The 19,815-nt window shown below is 56.2% G+C and overlaps 1 protein-coding gene across 4 annotated transcripts; it reads right to left on the reverse strand.

Annotated features, from left to right (window-relative positions):
• Nucleotides 1-18,565, reverse strand: BCAN (brevican). Of its 4 annotated transcripts, none has more exons than XM_003481432.4 (14): nt 18,158-18,549; nt 13,918-14,028; nt 12,808-13,182; nt 12,049-12,223; nt 11,382-11,509; nt 10,623-10,916; nt 8,080-8,313; nt 6,900-7,529; nt 3,444-3,551; nt 2,438-2,596; nt 1,774-1,856; nt 1,294-1,438; nt 821-1,011; nt 1-474 (listed from the first exon to the last, which is right to left on the reverse strand). In XM_003481432.4, the coding sequence occupies exons 2-14, from the start codon at nt 14,006-14,008 to the stop codon at nt 367-369; spliced, it is 2,721 nt and encodes a 906-aa protein (XP_003481480.1). In that variant the 5' UTR covers nt 14,009-14,028; nt 18,158-18,549; the 3' UTR covers nt 1-366. The 4 variants fall into 4 exon arrangements, with proteins under 4 accessions (XP_003481480.1, XP_020945324.1, XP_020945322.1 ...); XM_021089665.1 differs by lacking the exon at nt 18,158-18,549 and adding an exon at nt 15,271-15,489; XM_021089663.1 differs by having other exon boundaries at nt 821-1,438; nt 18,158-18,565.

Here is a 19,815-nt window from a genome sequence, read left to right on the forward strand (position 1 = left end):
TTGGGCTCAAATGCAGCTTTATTTCCTGCTGGTTTTACAGGTACTCCACTCTCTTGGAAAACCAAGAATGAGTGGGCACAGTGTCCCCCCACATGTCCAGGGGAATGGAGGGGATGGGACAGCTGGCAAGGAGAGGGCAGTTGAGGCACTTTGGGACCTCCTGGAGGCCCTGAGGGAAAAACCTGAAGCCCAGGGTAGGGGTGAGAGGGCCTAAGGCAGGGCTGGGGTTGCCCAGGTATTTCCCAGAAGCTCCTCCAGGCAATATCACCTGGACTTCAGCTCCACACCTCTCATGTTGTCACTCCCTGTGGTGGGAAGAGCATGGGGTCGAGGGAGGGTTGGGGACAGAGGGCAGTGCCTTGCCCCTTAGGGACCTGAAGCAGGATTGGGAGGGGGGGTTGACCGTGTCTTCCAGTGCCCCAGTAGCCTCCTCTGACGTCCCTCTGGGGCCTTTACTGGGTGCAGAGCTCGAGCCTGGGAAAAACACATACACACTCACCCTCCCCTCTTGGGCACCTCCCCTTTCTCTCTTCTCAGAACCCACCCTCTTGCCCTCTCAGGTTCTCATTCCTTGACCCCTGACCTCATCAGAACACTTTCCCTGGCTCAGCCCTGAAGAGCCCAGAGTATGGCTTCTTATTCTCAGACAGTGGCCCTAATGGGTCCCCCCAGACCATTCAGCCCACTTCCTCTTTGCCCCAGAAAGGGATAGTGATAACTCCAAGGTCACACAGCCAGGAATGGACAGAGCTAGGATTGGAGCCCAGGTCTGTGTTGGCTGGTGTTCCCCCCCCCGCCCCCGCCTCCTCCTGGCACTCACAGGCCTGCGGGGCACACAGGAGATCTGAGGGGTCTCCCAGCGACCATTCTCCTGGCAGCGGATCAGTGGCAGGTTGCGCTGGGTCAGTCCCTCCCGACACCGGTAACGAAGCACCGTGTCTACTTCATAGCGCAGCCGTGGACGGCCAAACACTTGAGCCAGGGGCAGCTCCGGTGGGGGCCCACAGGACACTGCAGAGGGGACACAATCAGGAACTGGGAGCCCGACACAATCAGGAACTGTGTGTAACAGTTCCCAGCATCGGGATGAAGGAGGAGAGGAGTAGGTCACAAGCTGACAGGCAAGAGAGCAGGGATTCCGAGTGGACCCATCTAATTTGTTATCCCACCCAACTCGTGGCCTGGGACATATTTCTGGTTCCTCTGTGTGGCTTTGCACCTTCCTTTTACACAGCATCAGTTCCCCCCGGGGTTCCCTGCTCCCCACCCCTCTTCCCGCTTGCCCGCCCTCACCCAGCCCCATCTTGCAGGTGTAGGACAGGTGGTAGTTGCAGGGCACATCGCTCCATTGTCCCTGATCGTGCCACACCATAACCACGCAGTTCTCTCCGGACAGGAAGTAGCTGTCTGGCTGCCCTGGGTTCCAGTTCTCATAGAGCTGGGAGGGAGGAGGGAGGAGGTGGTGAGGAGCTCCAGCTCCAGAGCACTGGGAGGAATGGACCTGGAGGACCGGAGGAGGAGGTGGGGGAGGGGCACCAGGAGCGGGAAGGCTAGAGGGATGGAGAATAGAGAACCCGGAAGGAGAAAGAAGAGGTCGGGGGGGGGAGCGTTGGGGGAAGGGATAATGGGTACCAGAAGAGAAGAGAGGGGGGTACAAAGAAAGGAGGAGGGCCAGGAAAAGGAGAGGGAGGGCTGAGGGTCATTGCGGATGGAGGGGAGAAGCGCTTCGAAGAAGCGACCTAGGTAGCCTGAGGGGCAGCTGAAGCCTCTCACCAAGGGGACGCCATCTGACCACAGGAAATCGCCTTCGATGGTCCTATCGTTGAGCCCAATCCACTGGTACTCCCGGTATTGATCTGGGGAAGAACCGCAGGGAAGACGAAGGCGTGCAGTGAGCGTCGCTGCCAGCAGATGGCGGCCATTCCCTGCCGCGGGGCGGTCTGGGGGTGCCCGCTGGGGGAGCCCTTCCCGCAAGCCAAAATCCGCGCTTCCCTCGCACCTCCGCACACCCGCAGGGTGGAAGGCAGGGTCGTGGGAGGTGAGGGAAGAAGAAAAATACCACCAGGGCTAGAAAAGGGAAACTCTGGAAGAGGAGTAAAAACTTTCCACAAGGGGAGCGTGAATGGAGGCAGGAGAGCCGGGGAGGTGGGGAGCCACTAAAAATGAGCCCCCGAGCCCCAGGCTGATGCAGGTGTATTTCCTGCGCGAATCTCAACCCTCCCCTGCCTGAAGCCCCACTGCCCACGTGTGGAGTGGGAAGGAGGGAGAGAGGAAGGAAAAGTGAGTGAGTGAATGAATACGGAACCAAGCAATGAGTACCTGAATTCATGTATAAGGGAATTAATTGACACACTCACTCATTAATTACTTGATTGATTAATGAGCGAGTGAGTGTGTACGAGAGAACAAGTCGCCTCCCGCCCCGTCCCCAGCCCACTGTTGATGAAGTCCTGTTCCTCCGGCGTGCTGATGCTGGCCAGGTGCGCGCCGTACATCCGGCACTTGTTTTCCGCCTCTTCCCAGCTCTTTCGCTTAGAAAAGTGCTTGTAGCAGGCGCCCTGGAAGGAGTCCCAGCCAGGGCTGCAGAAGCGGAGGCCTGGGACACAGAAGGGCAGGCAGCTTAGGCCGGAGGTCCGGGAACCCAGAGAGACTGGGTCCCCTGACGCAGAGGGACTAGGCTCCTCCCACCACCGCAGATCGAGGGGGCGGGACTGAGGGCAGGGGGTGGAGCCATAGAGTGAGTAGGGAAACAGAGGCTGCGAGCAAGAGCAAGAGAGCGGAGGGACCCTGGTGCAGGGGACCCTGATGCCTTTTTTTTCTCTGAGCAACAGGGACCAGGGTTAAGGCTGGAGTCCTGGCTTGGGGCTCTGCAATCCTCCATCCTAAAGAAGAGCTTGAACCTCCTCTCTTCCCGGGAGAATGAAAACTGGCAAACATTGCCTGCCAAATTCCAGGAGCTCAGAGCCCCAGAGAGGGAGCATTTTTGGTTCCATTTAACAGATGAGGAAATTGAGGGTAGAGCTCAGAGAGGTTATGCAATTTATATAAAATGGGGATGTATTGGAGTTCCCGTTGTGGTGCAGTGGAAATGAATTCGATTAGGAATCACGAGGTTGTGGGTTCGATCTCTGGCTTGGCTCAGAGGGTTAAGGCTCCCGGCGTTGCCCTAAGCTGTGGTGTAGGTCGAAGACAAGGCTGGGATCTGGCGTTGCTGTGGCTGTGGTGTAGGCTGGCAGCTGTAGCTCGGATTCGATCCCTAGCCTGGGAACCTCCATATGTCACAGGTGCGCCCTAAAAAGCAAAATAAATAAATAAATAAATAAAATGGGGGTTTATTAATGGTAAGGCCCAAACCAGTGCCTCCCACTCCCTCTAGAACTAGTGCAATGAGGCGGGATCCAGGCTTCAGATCTCCCCCCACCACAGCCCCACAACACACTCACCAACATCGCACAGGTCCCCCCCATAGCCAGGCAAACATAGGCAGCGGACCCCCTCCTCCTCCTCCAAGCACGTCCCACCATTGTGACAGGGGCTGGGGACACAGTCACCTGGAGGGGGAGAGAAGTGAGGTCGGGGAGCACAGCTCTGCAGCCTCAGCCCTCAGGACAGGGTTGAGAGGCCAGAGCCTTGTCTTGGAGGCTATCACAGCACCCTAAACATTCTCCCTGGAGCCTGCCTCTGGGCACAGCCCCACCCTGCATTCCGGCCTTTTCCCTGTCTCACTGCCCCCCACCCCCCCAGCACTGGCTCGGCTCTGGGCAGGCCATTGTCATGCCCACCAGCCTGGGCCCTGTGTATCAGGGGCCAGGGGAAGTGGCCAGAAGGGCCCTCAGGAAAGATACCAGACTGTCTGTCATGCATCCTGGGCTCTTACTAAACTCTTGGCTCTGCTGGGTGACACGGGACCTGCTACTTTACCTCTCTGGGCCTAGAATTTAGTCCCCCACCCCCTGCCATTGTGTCAGAGCCTAGCATAGATCTCTGTAGTCTAGGTGGACTGGGTGGAATTGAGGGAGAAGAGGGTTGCCATAGCAACAGTGAGGTATGGGACCTGATATCGGGGTGGTCCAGATGGGAACTAACCATTCCTCCTGCTGTCTACTGGGCAGAGCCAGGCCTAGAAGCTGTCCTGTAGTACTGGCTCTACACACTCTCTTGACATTATCCAGTTTCTTTGCTTCCTCTCCTTATCTCCCTGGGCCCCCTTTTCTCCTCCACTTCAGGGCCTTCTGCAGATTCCCCAGCCTAGCAACCGCTCCAATCCATTTAGGTCCTTCCTCTGGCTCCCTCTCCTCCAGGCAGTCTTCTTGGACTAACACACCACCCTAAAGGCCTGCAATCTGTTGTCTGGATCCAGCTCCATCCGGCCAAGACATCTGCCTTCTCCTCTGAACTCTCTCTCTGGATCCTGGGCGCCTGTGCTTACACAGGGCCTGGGTGCTGATGGGGCTGTCAGATTCTACCCCTTTCTGTTCCAGAGGATCCTGAGAAGATGGCCTCACAGACCGACAGCGCAGGTCAGGGTTCTCAGCCCAGCCCTTGGCGGGACCCTTCAGACCATGCCACCCATTCCTAGCAGCCAAGGCCAAGGCCCAGGCCCACAATGCTTCGCTCTGGCCTGAGATCCACTGCCTGGTGGGAATCGGAGCAGAGGTGGGGGGAGGGAAGCTGGACTCGATTCAAAGAATTTTGCTGGGATGACCTAGCTGTTTTGGGTAAAATGAATCAGCTGTTCCCCTCCACTCCTCTTGTCACCACCTCTCCTGCCAATAGTTTCTTCCAAGCTGGTATTGCTACCTCCCTCCCTCTGCTAAAAGCTAGGAGAGGAGGTGTTTTATTTTACCCTTTAAGGACCAGACCCCACAGAGGGCAGGGGTCTTGAACCCCCCTCCCATTCCTCACACTTTCCTGCTCTTCCTGTTGTCCTCTCTGCCCAAGCTTCTCTCTGTCCACCCCTCTCTGTTTGGGACAAAGAGTCTCAAACTTGGTCCCCAGTACCCCACCCAGGCCATAGGTCCCTTCCCCTGGCTGTGGTTGGCAGAACCTGAACCAGGACTGGGGGGGTGTCGGGGGTGAAGGAGCTCTTCTTCAGCTTCTACTGATCTTCCCACCTCCCCAACTTTTGGATCGACTACCATAAATCATAAAGTTCTTCCTTCTCCCCTGCCACATCAGCGCACTGGAGGACCTCTCTCTCATCCTCCAGGTAGGCAAAAAGACACTGCAGGTACTTCTAATGGGGCTCCTCTCCCCGCCAAAGCCGCTCCCCACCCCACGCAGCACTGAACTCCAAGGCCAGCTGGGCAGAGAGCAGTAGTTGAAATGGCTGAGCCTGTGATGCAGAGCCCCCTGGGCCATCCTGGGCCACCTAGGAGAGGGATCCTGGGACTAGAGGTCTCTATGTGGAAGCTCAACCTTCCCTGAATGGGTTGGGCTTCTCTCAGACCCCAGACCCTAATTCCGCATTCCCCTTCTCCCCACGCTCTCCATCCTCGCCTCCTGTTTGTGTTTTCTCCAGCATTAGGAACTTTGAGGTCCTTTGGGTTCAGGGATGGTGAAATAGAGGATGAGGGTGGTCATTAGTGCAGGAGTTAGTGCAGGATGGGGAGGCCATGGACCATGGGATGAAAGTTAGATACCATCCCCCTGCTGTAGGGGAAGGCGGATGGGGTCCTGGGGCACCTGGATGCCGGGCAATGGCCTCCATGCTAGGAGGGACTTTCTCGGTCAGTACTGTGTATGCATGGCTCCAGATGGAAGTCATCAAGATGGATCAGAAATGAATATAAATGGACACATACACACCCAAACACACACACACACACACGCACACACACACACACACACACACACACACTCTGGCTGCAGAGGTTTTTCCTCATCTGGAGTGAGGAGTGAAGGACCACAACGCTCCACATTCCCACAGACTGACAGACAACAACTTCTCGGGGTAATGTGTCCAGTCAGATTTGGGATCTTAGCTTCCAGGAAGGAAGGCAGAGAGAGGCCTGAGGAGAGGATGAGGGAACAGCAAGGGGCTGTTAGACCACCAGGCCAAGAAAGGGTGCAGGGTGAAGATGGGAAGGAAGAGGCAAAGAGACATACAGAAACCCAGGGGAGACAGACAGACAGAGACAGCGAGATGGAGCCAAAGGGCAACATCAAAGAGCCACCCAGGACATAGATCCATGGAATGAAAGGGGCAAACAGCTGGAGGTGGAGACAGAGGGTGCCAGAGTTTGGTTATAAAGCGGTTTAATAGAGATTTATTTCCAAGGCTTGTTTCCATGAAACAGTCGAAAAAAAAAATACTTCACAGAAGTAGTCGCTTAAGGCTCTGTGGGAATAAGGGTGTTCCTGGACCCCAAAGGTGGACAGGTGGGGGTAGGGATGGACTCCCAGGCTTCCCTGATACCAGTGGGAGGAGGGGGGTGGCACACAGGAGGGGGAGGGAGCAGTGGAGAATGGGCCTGGGCCCTTGAAGAATGCAAAAGGCAATGCAGACACTCATTGAACAAGGCGTGAGGATGCTTTGTGGGGCCAGTGAGATGTGAGGCACAGGTAGAGAGCTGAGGGTAGGAAAAAGTCCCAGGGGGTCAGTGGTAAGGCTGGGGTCACAGGGTGAGGATTTCAGAAACAAGGAGAAGGGTAAGTGCAGGGGGGAGTCATGGAGTTGGGGGTTGCAGGATGAGGAATCAGAGAGCTCGGATGGAAGTCACAAGGTGGGGTATCCAAGACTGGAAGCCCACAGGTAAAGGTGGGTGGGAGAATAAAGGCAAAGGACAGAGAGTCTGGGGCAATGGTGGGTTAAAGGACTATAGGTCAGGTGATCCGGAGCTGCAGGGGGAGAAATAGGAGGAGGATAAAGAGGGAGGTTGAACCTTGGGCACAGTTACCTGATGAGGGGGCCACGGCCACTCCACCACGGCTGGCACTGTCAGTGGGCAGCACCGGCTGAGCCCGCACTGAAGTCCCTGCTGGGACAGTTCTTCCAGAATGTTCTTCAGAGGGGATCTCCAGCTCCCTGGTACCCTCAGGGGCCCGTGTGGCTGGAAGCATGGAAGGGGCATCCTCGGAGCTCCCTGTCTCTTCACTCTCTCCTCGAGGGACCCCAGACAGCTCAGGACCCCCAGTATCCACCCCTATGTCTCTTGCCCCAACCAGAGTGGAAGATGGTGGGGATGCCAGGTTCCCCTCCCTGGGAGTGGGCGGGGTCTCCGTGGGTGGTCCAAGGACCCTTGGAGGCCTGGGAGCCTCTGGCTCTCCATAAGGAGGTGATGATGCACCAGGCTGTAGGACTGCCCTTGCTGGTGGGGATGCCTGGGAGAGTGACTCCTCTGGAGCTGACTCGGTGGGGAGAGTGGCTTCTGGGTGCAGACTGCCAGGCTCGCTGGGCCAGGCCCACAGCGCCTTATCCTCCACCTCCTCCTCTTCTTCTTCTTCCTCGAATTTCTCTTCTTCCTCCAACACTTGGCTTTCCTCTTCTGAGGACCCCAGGGGGGTTACAATGGATTGGGTTTCAAACTCTAGGTAAAGCACAGATGATTCAGCACCAGGGACAGCACCCACCGGAGGACCGGAAGAAGGAAGGGGAAAGGCCAAAGGGGAAATGGAGGGGTTAGGAAGGGTGAGCCCTGGGGGAGAGGGAGGAGCTGTCTTTGCCCCACAGCAGAAGAAATTTGACTGGAGCTGCAATGTTGAAGCAACACTTGGGGAGGCTCTGTGAGCTGTCGTTAGCCCAGGAAAACATGGCAGCTGCATTCCCCTCTCCCCCTCTGTTAAAACTCTCTGTTTATTTTGGGCAGATGAAGGGGAAGAGAGACCAAAGGAGATCCCTCCTTCCCAGAGGCAATTCCTTAGTCCAAGCATCTCCAGACCCAGCTAGTTGAGACTGGAATTTGCTAGAAAATCAAAGATTGGGTGAGAGACAGAAGATGTGCCTGCACCACTGTGCTGCTGAGAGGGGACAGGGCAGAGTCACGGCAGCCACAACCCCAGCCTCAACCTGGGATTGCCCCCTTCCTCCCCTAGCTTCTCCCAGGTGGAGACATCCCCAGGGTAAGGGATGTGAGTTACCTAGAAGGGTCCTCGGGGCCTCTGCCGGGTCCTCTGGAGTGGAGCTTCCACCTCCTCCATCTTCCATGATAGGAATGGAGTAGATGGCTCCTCGGGACTCACTCTCCACAGCTTCCTGAGGCAGCTGCAGCTCCTCCAGGGTCTCTGTCACTGTGACAATTGCTTCCAGTGCATCAGAGGCCAGATCAGAGGCTGGGTTGGAGGCCTCAGGGATGGCAGAGGGCTGAGTAGAGTCTGCAGCAAGAGGAAAGTGCCAAGGGCAGGTTAAAGAGGTGGTTCCACCCTCCCAGGCATGGGAGGGTTCTGAGTTAGACTCAGAGACCATAGGATTCTCTTAATTCTCTCTCATCTTCCCTATGGAGCACCTATGGGGCCCAGGGAGCACCCTGGGACGTCATCACTCATTCCTCAAGCATTAATCAAGTGCTATGTGTCATGCCAAGCGTTCTCCTGGGCACTGAGGATGCAGTGCAAAGAGCAAACTTCCTGCAGTTCTCTTGTGGCGCAGCAGGTTAAGGATCCCACACTGTCACTGTAGTGGCTCTGGTCACTGTTGTGGTGCAGGTTTGATCCCTGGCCCAGGAACTTCCAAATGCCATGGGTGCAGCCAACAAACAAACAAACCCCCTCAAAAAAACCAAAAGAGCAAGCTTCCTGCCCTCAAGGGAATTTATATTCTAGATATAGATAAATAAACATATATTATAATGTTACCATATAAAGAACCATTAAGTGGAGGAAAGAGATGGGGAGTACTAATTTACTTTTTTTTTCTTTTAGCTTTTTAGGGCTGTCTCAGTGGCATATGAAAGTTTCCAGGCTAGAGGTCAAATCAGAACTGTAGCTGCTGGCCTACACCAGAGTCACAGCAACACCTGCAGCCCACACCATGGCTCACAGCAATGCCGGATCCTTAACCCACTGAGTAAGCCCAGGGAGCTAAGACAGGGATCAAACCTGCATCCTCATGGATCCTAGTCAGATTCATTATCACTGAACTCTGGGAAGTACTCATTTAGGTGGCATGATAAAGAAAGGCTCAGGAGAGAGGGCATCCCTTGAGTAAGGGGATGGAGGCAGAAGGAGTTTAGGGTAAGGTGCGAAGGACCCAGGGCTTTAGAAGTGAAAGGGGACAGGTGGCCAGCACCACAGGAGAGCTAAGGGGTAGAGTACAGGGAGGACATTCAATTGTCACGACCTGCTGATCTCAGTGTTGGGTCCAAAGGGCAAAGGAAGGGGCCACCCCATCCCACCAGGATCTGCTCCCTGAAAATAAGCAGAGTTTTAGAATGAATTACCTTGTCCCCGGGGAAAGGAACCAAGAACAGAAAACCAATGAAGCAAAGGTGGAATTGGGCTAAGAAAAGCCCTGAGGGCCGTCTGTGTTCAGTCAGTCAAGACAGGACAGCACATCCTGCCCTCATCACCTGCTCCAATGAGCCTTGCTCATACCAGACAAGCAAATCTGAAGGAGGCATGCCCTTGCCTGCTCTGTCCTCCACCTGCTTGCAACCAGTCATCCTCTTCCCTCCCCTCTTTCTCCTGATTCAGTTCCTCCTTCCATTCTTCCCAGAATGGTGCTTGGCACATAACTATAATCTGTGCTAGAAGCATTAGCTATCGTCATCATCACCACCATTATCCATGTTCCAGGAACCCTTTCCCAATGGACCTGCCTTGCGGTGGACTTCACTTCCCCACCCCTCGCAGCCTTAAGCCAAAGCTGCTTTGAGATCTGTCCCCGCGGCAGTAAGGCTTTTTCTCAGACTTTCCTTGTGCTGGGAGTGAGGCATTTCAGCTTTGGTCAGATTGGGGGTTCCCATGGCAGAAACTGTCTCCTCCTCCCTCAGATTAGGAGCTCTCTGAGGGTAAAGGCTGTGTCTTCTCCTCCCACTTCTGCCCCCAGCCCTTGTACCACTACAGCAGGCTCACAGTTGGGGCAAGGACTCAGACACTCTATGGTGATGGTCAGTCACCCTTGGCCTGGGCCCTGAGCCTCTGCCTCCCCTCCAGCTCCCAATATAAGATGTGGGCAGGAAGCCATTACATCACCCAACTGTCCTTAAGGACCTTCTCCCTGTCGGGGGAATTGTGTCTGTCAATCAATATTTGGTGGCTAAAGATCTGACACCTTCTAGCTGAAGGTTCTGGAAACCCCTCTGAAGGCCCTGGAGGGTGTTTGGTTAACTGGCACCGGGAAAGTCAGTCCTCTCTGGTCAGCAGAGATGGACACATATCTGGTCAGCCCAATATGGGAGATGCAGCTTTTTAGGCAGATTTGCAAGAGGAGGTGATAAGGCCCGGAATGCAGATGTGGAGCCCGGGTGAAAAGATGCAGAGGGGCGAGCTCTCCTTGAGGCCGTGCAGTCCAAGCCAGAGGGAATGATCAGAATTAGAGCCTGAGGTGACAACCTGATCATTACCCAAGGCTCCTTCAGGCCAGTGGCAAAGACCCAAGACTGGTCCGAGCTGAGGGAGGCCTGCGAGGCTCAACTCTGCCTCCCTGAGGTGGGTCTCAGCCTTTGCAGGGGAGGAGGGCTCACCTCGGAAGCAGTAGACGTTGAAGCGGCTGTGCTTGTTGGGGAAGCCCGTCTGGTTGGGAAAGAGGAAAAGAGTCTTGACACCAGGGAGGCCCCCACCACAGCGCTGGCTGGGTGTGACGATGGGGTAGCGCACACTGCCATCAGCCAGCCAGCCTGGGCTGCAGCGGTCCAGGCCACCATCCCAGGCTGCATACAGCTGGCCCGTGGTTGCAATCTCGGCACCCCGCTCCTGGCAGTATGCACGTGCCTCCTCCAACGTCAGCTTGTCTGGAGGGGCACCCAGAAACAGCTCTCCTGGGGAGGAAGAGGGGGATGGATTACCAGGAAGGTAGCCCCCTTCCACCCTGGGTTCCCACAGGGATTCTGGGAGATTCTCTGGGGCTCTGTCTCCTCATTTGTGACATGGAGTCCACCACCCTACTTCCGAGGTTTGAAGACTTGATAGAACCTTAGGATGGATAATATTGCTCAAAGGAACCTTGGCCAACTTCCTTGTTCTGCAGAGAAGGAAACTGAGGGTCAGAGGTGGAGAGATGCATGGCAGGTTGCAAACTCAGTTTCCTACCACCTGTCTGAGACTTTGGCCATGAACTTGCCTCTATGACTGTGTTTGGAGGGAGGGGCAATGTTTCCTTACCCCCACCTGCCCACTTAAATACAGGATGATAGGGGTGGATAAGGTCGAATAGAAGCCCAGGAGGACTACGGGTAGCACTAGGGAGGGGGCTCTCCCCCCAGGAACCTCCATCCCTCAATCACCATTTAATTCTTCAGCATAACAGTAGACATCATAGAGGTCATCCGGGTCTACCACTCCATAGTTCCGGACCCCAGGGAAGCCATCCATGTCTCCATAACAGGCCTCTCGTGGAGTCTGGATGGGATACCTGGGGAGGGGGGGACAAATGCCTTCACCAGGGAGTTTTCACCAGAGACCCATCCCATGGTCACCCTCCTGCATCACCTTGCGTTTTCTTCCTTTCTTTTTCTTTTTTTGCTTTTTAGGGCTCAACATGCAGCTATGGACGTTCCCAGGCTAGGGGGTCCAATCGGAGCTGTAGCTGCCCGCCTACACCACAGCCACAGCAACATGGGATCCGAGTCACCTCTGTGACCTACACCACAGCTCATGGCAAAGCTGGATCCTTAACACACTGAGTGAGGCCAGGGATGGAACCCGAATCCTCATGGATACTGGTTGGGTTCGTTCCTGCTGAGCCACAATGAGAACTCCTGAATCACACTGCCTTTCAATGAAGCCTGTTGTCCTCCCAGCTCTGCAGAAATGCACACCCCCATGGCAGGGTCCTCACCCACCCTCTGAGCCTTCTATGGCGGCCCTGAGGCCAGGCAGCCCCTGGCAGAACTAGAGGCCATAGCCACCTCAGAAACAACTAGAAGTTCCTGGTCCACAGCTCCAGCCCACCTCACAGTCTGGTCAGACAACCAGCCAGCATCACACTGTTCATAGCCCCCGAGGTAGGCGGCATAGAGCTGCTCCGGAGTGGCGATTCGGGCTCCGATGCGGGCACAGGCTTCCTGGGCCCCAGTGAAGGAGAAAGCGTAGCGGGCAGAGCCCTCTCGGTAGAGAAAGACAACCCCTGGGGGGCAGAGAGGTTCCTGAGGCAGGGTCACCCAGCACAGTGACACCCCTCAACCTCCTTGTCACTCCTCTGTACACAAAGGGCAGAGTCCAAATTGCACTCACTCTATAGCATGAGGGGCTTAAGTTAGATTGTGGGTAGAATTTCCTCCCCCTGAAGAGTGAAAGTAGGTAACAAAGGCCAGTATCTACTCATTCCTTTTCCAACTCAACCTGTACCTTCTAGATGTTTGCTTCCCCCTCAGGCTGTGGGCTCCCTGAGGGCTTGGAGTCCTTCCCTCCCTCTCTCCAGGAATTTCTTCCTTTTTTTTTTTTTTCTTTTTCTAGGGCCGCACCCGCAGCATATGGAGGTTTCCAGGCTAGGGGTCTAATCGGAGCTGTAGCCCTCAGCCTACACACCACAGCCACAGCAATGCAGGATCTGAGCCGCTATACCACAGCTCATGGCAATGCCGGATCCTTATAACCCACTGAGCAAGGCCAGGGATTGAACCCTCAACCTCATGGTTCCTAGTCGGATTCGTTAACCACTGAGCCACATCGGGAACTCCCAGGAACTTCTTTCCACCCCTGCTCTCTCACCTTTGACCTTGACCTCCACAGCGTCGCTGCTGTCATCGATGCCGTGCTGAACCTCGCAGCGGTAGATGCCCGAGTCGTTGGGCCGCAGCTCGCTCAGCACCAGGGAGACATCGGTGAGTGACGCCGGGTACCCAGGCAGTGCCACGCGGAACCGGTAGGCCTCGCTCACCTTGACGCGCAGCCCCCGCGCCACCAGAACCTCGGCCTCCCGGCCCCGAGACAGGAAGGTCCACTTGACCCGCGGGGAGCCCAGCGCGGCCCGGCGGCTCGGCGGCGGCCGCAGGTAGTGAACGTGGCACGGGATGGTGAGGGCGCCACCCAGCACGCCCTGCAGCGGCGCGTCGCCGGCGATGCGCACGCGGAAGGCCCGGTCCTCTGTAGGCGGGCGGGGCCGGCTGCAACTCAGTGTTAAGGATCCGCGGGGACCCGGCCCAGGGTTTCCAAGCCCCGCCCCAGGATCCCTGCGGCCCCGCCCCAGGATTCCTCGGCCACGCCGCGAGTTTTCGTAACCCCGCCCCCGGGAACGTAGCTCCGCCCCAAGAGTCCTGCAAACCTACCTCTAGGTCCCCCAAGCCCACCACTCACGATCTCCAGACCCATCCGCCAAGTTCCCCAGTCAGTTTCGCCCCCCAGAGTCTCTCGGTACCACGCCTAGGTTTTCTGGGCCCCACCCCAGGGTCGTCTAACCTTGCCCCTTGGGTCCTCCAGCCCTGACTTAAAAGTCCCCCCCCACACCCCCCTCCCCGCGCCACATCTATTCCCTTCAAAGTCACCTTCACTATTTCTCCCAACTCCATCCCTGTTCTGCCTCCCAGCCCCATTCACCGTGCCCCCAAATTCCCCCATCCTCTGCCCTGGGGACTTGCAGCCTTGCACCTAGCGCTCCTCCCCAGTCCTATTCCCAAGATTCCACCACCCTATCAGGGGCCCCTAAATCATCCCCTATTTTCAAGCGTCCCTGCCCAGACCCTTCCCCACAGTGCTCCCGATTCCATCTCCTCCATGGGTCCCCCGAGGCTGGCAGAGGTCGGTTAGGGCTGAACAAGAAGCCACTTTCTACAGCAGGGGCGATGCAGGAGGTAGACAGTGACCCTGAGTGGCATTGCTTACCTGAGCTGTCCCCTTCCAGAGCATCAGCCAAGGCCGCAGGGACCGGGGCCAGAGCCAGTGCTGCCAGCAGGGGCAGGAACAGTGGGGCCATGCTGCAGGCTGATGGAGGGACTTGAGGAGGAAAAATGGGGTTAGACCTCAGGATGGGCTTCCGGCTCCTGCCCCAGCCGCATGGATCACTTATCCCGATCTCAGAAGCCCAATGCCCCCACCTCACCATTAACACTGTTTCTGATCCATGTCTCCCCCAGAGGGATTCTTATTCAGCACCAAGACCTGGGTCCTTGTCAACTCACTGCGTGACTTAAAGCAAGTTCCTTACCCTCCTTAGGGCTTTGTTTTCTTACTTGTAAAGGAGCACTGTTACTACTACGTCAGGCTGTGATGAGGCTATGTGATTTGTTGTTGTTGTTGTCTTTTTGCCTTTTCTAGGGCCACTTCCTACAGCATATGGAGGTTCCCAGGCTAGGGGTCCAATCAGAACTGTAGCCACCAGCCTACGCCAGAGCCACAGCAACGCGGGATCCGAGCCGCGTCTGCGACCTACACCACAGCTCACGGCAATGCCGGATCGTTAACCCACTGAGCAAGGGCAGGGATCGAACCCGCAACCTCATGGTTCCTAGTCAGATTCATTAACCACTGCACCACGAAGGGAACTCCGAGGCTATGTGCTTTGAGAGTACTTTTTATCGTAAATAAACACACACACACACACACAAAACACCTGTGCAAATAAATATATAGCACCCTGCACACAGTAAGAGCTCAATAAATGTTTAGAGCATACAGCATGAATGGTAGGTGCTATTATGCTTAGAGTCCCCTCTGCCCCTCCCAGCGCCAGACTCCTCGGAACCCTCCTCCTCCCACAGTCTCCCTCCAAACTTTCCTTCCTATCCCTTCCTCCCTGAGCACTGTACCCACACAGCCTCCTTGGGGAAGGCTTCCTAGTCTAAACCTGAGCAAAGCATAACTTCTCTCCAGCCCAACCCCTCCTTGATCTCCCCCCACCCTACCATCACTAATGAGGAAACTCTTCTCTTTACTCCCCAGAATTAGCCCCCCTTCCTTGGCTGCCTTCTCCCTTCTTCCTCGCAGCCTTTCCTTTCTGCCTGGCACGGGCTTTCCCACCGGATCTCCTGGCTCAGAAACCAACTGGGACAAAGCCCCTGTCTCTGCCAGTCTGGCCTCCATCCAGCCTCTCCCTTCCCCCATCCCAGCCCCATGCTGGGCGGTGGGCTAAGGGGAGGTGTGAGAAAAAAAATAAGAGGGGCCATCTCCCCTCCTGCCCTTGGCCATCAGAAGCTCTGAGAAAGCAAACTATTCCTCTCAAGATCTCAAAGCACTTACACTCTCATAATGGAGGGATGTGCGTGGGATATTGAGAAATGGGTCCACAGAGGGATAGGGTTGACCCTCGGTCCTCAGTGAAGCCAAGTCAGGCGTCAGACCATGTGACCCCAGGAGAAAGCCTGCAGAGCAGACATCATCTTTAAGAGCTGGGTTAGGAGTTCCCACTGTGGTGCAACTGGATCAGTGGCATTTTGGGAGTGCTGGGACACAGATTCAATCCTCAGGCCTGGCACAGTGGGTTAAGGATCTGGCGTTGCCACAGCCGTGGCTTAGTCATGACTCTGGCTCGGATCTGATCTCTGGCTCAGGAGCTCCATGAACCGCAGGGCGGCCAAAAATGAGAAAAAAAGAAAGTTGGGTTAGATTCAGAAGATCATGGAGAGCCAAGTCTGCCATGAAATAGGCAAAAGATGCAGTAGGAGAGATAAAAGTTGGAGGCAGGCAAGACTTCTTGGAGACCAGGCTTATTCCCATTAGTTCCTCATTCCCACTTCAGGTGCATTATTCCACCTCTATCTTCGCTGACTTTTCTGCCTTCATACGTGTCCCCCCTTCCTGAGCCTGAGATAAAGTTCCCACAACTGTGACCTCCATTTCCCCCACTGGGTCAGAGGTGGGGGAGAGTGGCAGGAACCAGATGTGCAGGGCCTCTCTCTGACCTTTGAGAGCGGGGAGGGCCTTGATGGGGCCAGATCAGAGGGTGCCGAGACCAGCACTGGGCAGCACTGGGCAGCACTGGGCACTTGAGAGGACCGCTTTCTGGGGCTGGAGTGGGGACCATTTGGCATGAAGAGCCAGTGCCTGCTGGGTTCTCGGGAGACTGTTTGCCATGCATTTGAGCTGTGCCAGGTCCCGAGCCAGGCCCCTTTCTGGCGCCCTCCCTCCCCTCTCCTTGGGCTGCTCACAGACGTGGCTCCCAGTGCTCTGACAGGCGGCCCAGAAACCCATATAGTTGGAGCCACTCTGGAACCAACACCCAACACCCTAGACCCCCCCTTTCACCTCCGTTATGTAGGTGGGGGAATGAAGGGGGAAAATCTGAGGCTGATGAGGACCTGGCTCTGCATACCTCCCACAGCCCCCACTCCCACCCCAACTAATCACACCAAGCTTGGGCCTCAGCCCCTTTCCAGGGTAGTTAGGAGTCCTGGGTAAACAGACATCCCTTCCTCTTAGGAACCAGACTCAGATTCAGGAGTCCACACCTTGGTCTCCCTCCCACACACCCACCCATCTCAGCTCCATCTTCTCATCCTCCAAAGCAGGACACGCCACTCCATCTCTAACCTCGAGAGCTCGGCAGTCTTCCTGTCCCTTCCCCTAAGATGCCACATCAGCCCTCTGCTCCAGCTTCTAGATTGCTTGTCTAGAGTTTCCCCAGCTGTTCAGGAAACTTCCCTCTTCTTACATTATTTTTCTTGTCTGACCATGGACGTCCATTCTTTCACAGGCTTTAAAAGCCCAATCCACAGGGAATCAAGACCAGGCTGTGTGCGTGCATGTGCACGCGAGCACACATGCACGCGAGCATGCGAGAACACATGCACGCTTGCATCCTATGTGTGCACATGCACATATGCACACATAACCAACACCCACCATCTCTATGCTGAATGCCCACCAACCGGCAGTCCAAGGTCTGCCCCATTGGAACTGAGCTCCAGCGCTTGGCAGGGTCAGCAGGGATGCACGGGAGGCCAGAGCCTCAGTCTCAGCAGGAAGAAAGCTTTCAGCTATTCCCTTAGTGACTGTGTGAGGGGCAACATGAACCTTCAAAATATCAGTGAGGCCTTAGCAGGGCCTGCAGGACTAATTGCAGTAATTGTATAAAGAGTCCTATTTATTGGAAGCACAACAAATCATGATTAGCAACGTCGCCAGTCAAGCTATTGTAGCTTCTCCTAGCGTGAAACCTGAAATGTGGATGATGCCATTATGAATGGCAAAGTTAGCCATGACAACACAGGCACTGGTAATACCAGGGGTAACTGTGTCCCTTGCTCTTGCTGATAAGATCTGATTAGAAGTAATACACATATTAATGGTGCTGACAAGACTGGTGGCAAATCTTGGTCCTGTTAGAACTCATTGCTATTTTAACGGGAAGGGGGTACAGAGTACCTGAGAGGAGGGGGTTCCCAGTTCAGCAGCAGTGCCAGGAAGGAAAGCAAGAATGGAAACTGGAATTCCAGCCAGCAGTTCCTGACCGTTTACCTGAGCCAGGCCTCTTACTAAATGCTTCCCAGGTATAACCTCAACTTTGAGAAAAATGCTGCTTATGCAGTACACTGATGAGGAATCCGAGGTTCAGAGAGGTCAACTAACTTGCCCAAGGTCACACAGCAAGTAAGTGTCAGAGTTGGGATTCCAGCTCTAGTCGGTGGCGCTGAGACCACCCACTACAGCAGCTCTTCACGTCTGTCCTGAGGGCTACGGGGAGGTACCCCCAGGGTTGCCTTCCGCGGTTCCTCTCGAGTTGCTGCCTGCACAGTGGGTACCGAGTCGGAGACTGCCGCCCTGCTCAGGACAAGGTCGGAAATCTCAGGAGCGGTGCTGGGACTGGAGCCCGCAGCCGGGAAGACTCGGGGACCAAGAGGGGCGTTCCCATTAGCTCGCAGACTCAAGGGGGCTGATTGCAAGCAGCAAAGGGGTGGGGGCGGGCAGCGGCAGAGCTGGAAATGGCAGGACAGCGGCCGGGGCCATAGGCGCTCCGGACTGACCGACAGCGGACCTCTCCAAGGTGTCAGGGGTCGGCGGGTTGGATGCGCCGGAACCACGGGAGGCGCGGACTGCAGAGTGGGGGGCGCGGGCTACAGGGCGGCCAAGGGGCACTCCCTTCTCTTCCCTTCCCAGGTCTGGGCGGCTAGAATGCGGTCTCACTCACCTATCGGCTGGCGGCCGAGGGCCAGGATGGGGGTGCGGCGCCGCGAAGTTTGCCGCCTCCTCCGAGGGTCTCCCCGGGTCCACGGCTGGGTCCTGCGGCTGCAGCCGAGACTGCGGCGGGGACTGCGCGGGCGCAAGGAGAGGCTGGGCCCGCAGGACGCTCGGGAGAGGGAGCCCGGCGGCCGGGCGCCGCACAAAACCCCCTTTCTTTCCCCCCGCCCCCGCTCCGCCCTTCTTTGGGGCCGCCCCTGCCCCCAGGCTGGGAACACGGGGGGCTCAAGAAGATCACGGGACTCGCTGCCTTTTCTGCGTCGGTTCCCGGCGGCGGCAGCCGCGAGAGCAAGGACGAGCGAAGTAGGACATCGTCCTGGGGATGAGAAGCCGAGGACTTGGACTAGGGAGGGAGGGAGGGAGGGCAGAAGGGGCGGGCAGGGAGCCCTCGCCGAGCGAGAGGATGATGTCGCAGCTGGAGAGGTTGGAAGTTAGACAGTTGGAGGGACTTCCCTGTTGGTCAAGGGGAGCAGAGGAGGGCCTCAGAAGAGAAAAGGATGAAGGGAGAATGGGAGGGAGCCTTTCCTCCTGGGGAAACATCACACACACGTATGAGTGGGGGAGGGAATCTCTTTTTTGGAGGCAGAATCAGGTGCAAACGACCTTAGCCACCTCCCTGGAGGAAGCTCTGATTGGGTTTTGCCTCCTGTGGTGCTCCCACTCCCTGCACAGAGGAGGAGCTGACTTTGCAGCTGGAGGGATGGAGGTTAGGCAGCAGATTCATGGGTTAAGCAAAGCAACTCAGGAACTCTCTAGACGTGGAGGGGGTGGCACAATGAGTGGACATTACTGGTCATGCAAACCAATGTACAAAATGCAGGCGTTGCTGGGAGCCCAGAGTGCCCACTGGCCAGAACTGTCACTGATGAATGTGCAGCCAGGCGCCAGGGGGTGGGCCTTGAGTGCTGCCCAGCCGCTGGGGGACTCCTCCAGCGGCCAGAATACCAATGACACTCCCCCTCCACCCCCACCCCCAGCTCCAGGGCTTCCACTTCCCTCCTCTTTCCCAGGCTCTCTTTTCCCCTCCCTCCTCCCTCCTGAGATTCCAGGCAAAGTCCTGGCACAAACCATGGGCAAGGAAGCCAGATGCCTGGGTTCTCTCATCTGGGTACCACTGAAGGCATCAAGGAGAGCTTGTTGGGGGCTTTGAGCCCTACAATCTCCAGCGGCACCTCCAAAATATCCCAAGTAAAGTGGGGGTGCCTGCCATGCAAATGCAGCCTCAGAGCAGGTCCTTGTCCCTCCAGCTAGACTCACCCAAGCCCCTCCTGTATGAAAATTCTGGACTGCCTTCTTCAGGATGCTCCAACTGCCCCACTCACCCCTGAGGGGGCTTCTACTCCTCATGCTGTGGACTTGGTTCCAAGGGACTTGACAAGCTCACACACACATAAACTAATAAACAATCCCCCCCCAAAAAAAAAACCTCCTCCCCAAATCCTTGAGAACCTAAAGGTAGAATTCTAGCTCCTCCCCAGAAATCCATCTACTGCAGAGACAGGACAACAAGACCTGGGGTTGGAGCGAGTAAGGGCCCCCAGTAAAAGACATGCCCCGGGCAGGAATGCAAGACTCAATGGGACAGAGCAAGTTGCCTGAGAGAGTCCG

This window comes from Sus scrofa, chromosome 4 (assembly GCF_000003025.6).
Source record: "Sus scrofa isolate TJ Tabasco breed Duroc chromosome 4, Sscrofa11.1, whole genome shotgun sequence".
In the NCBI taxonomy this organism is placed as follows: domain Eukaryota; kingdom Metazoa; phylum Chordata; class Mammalia; order Artiodactyla; family Suidae; genus Sus; species Sus scrofa.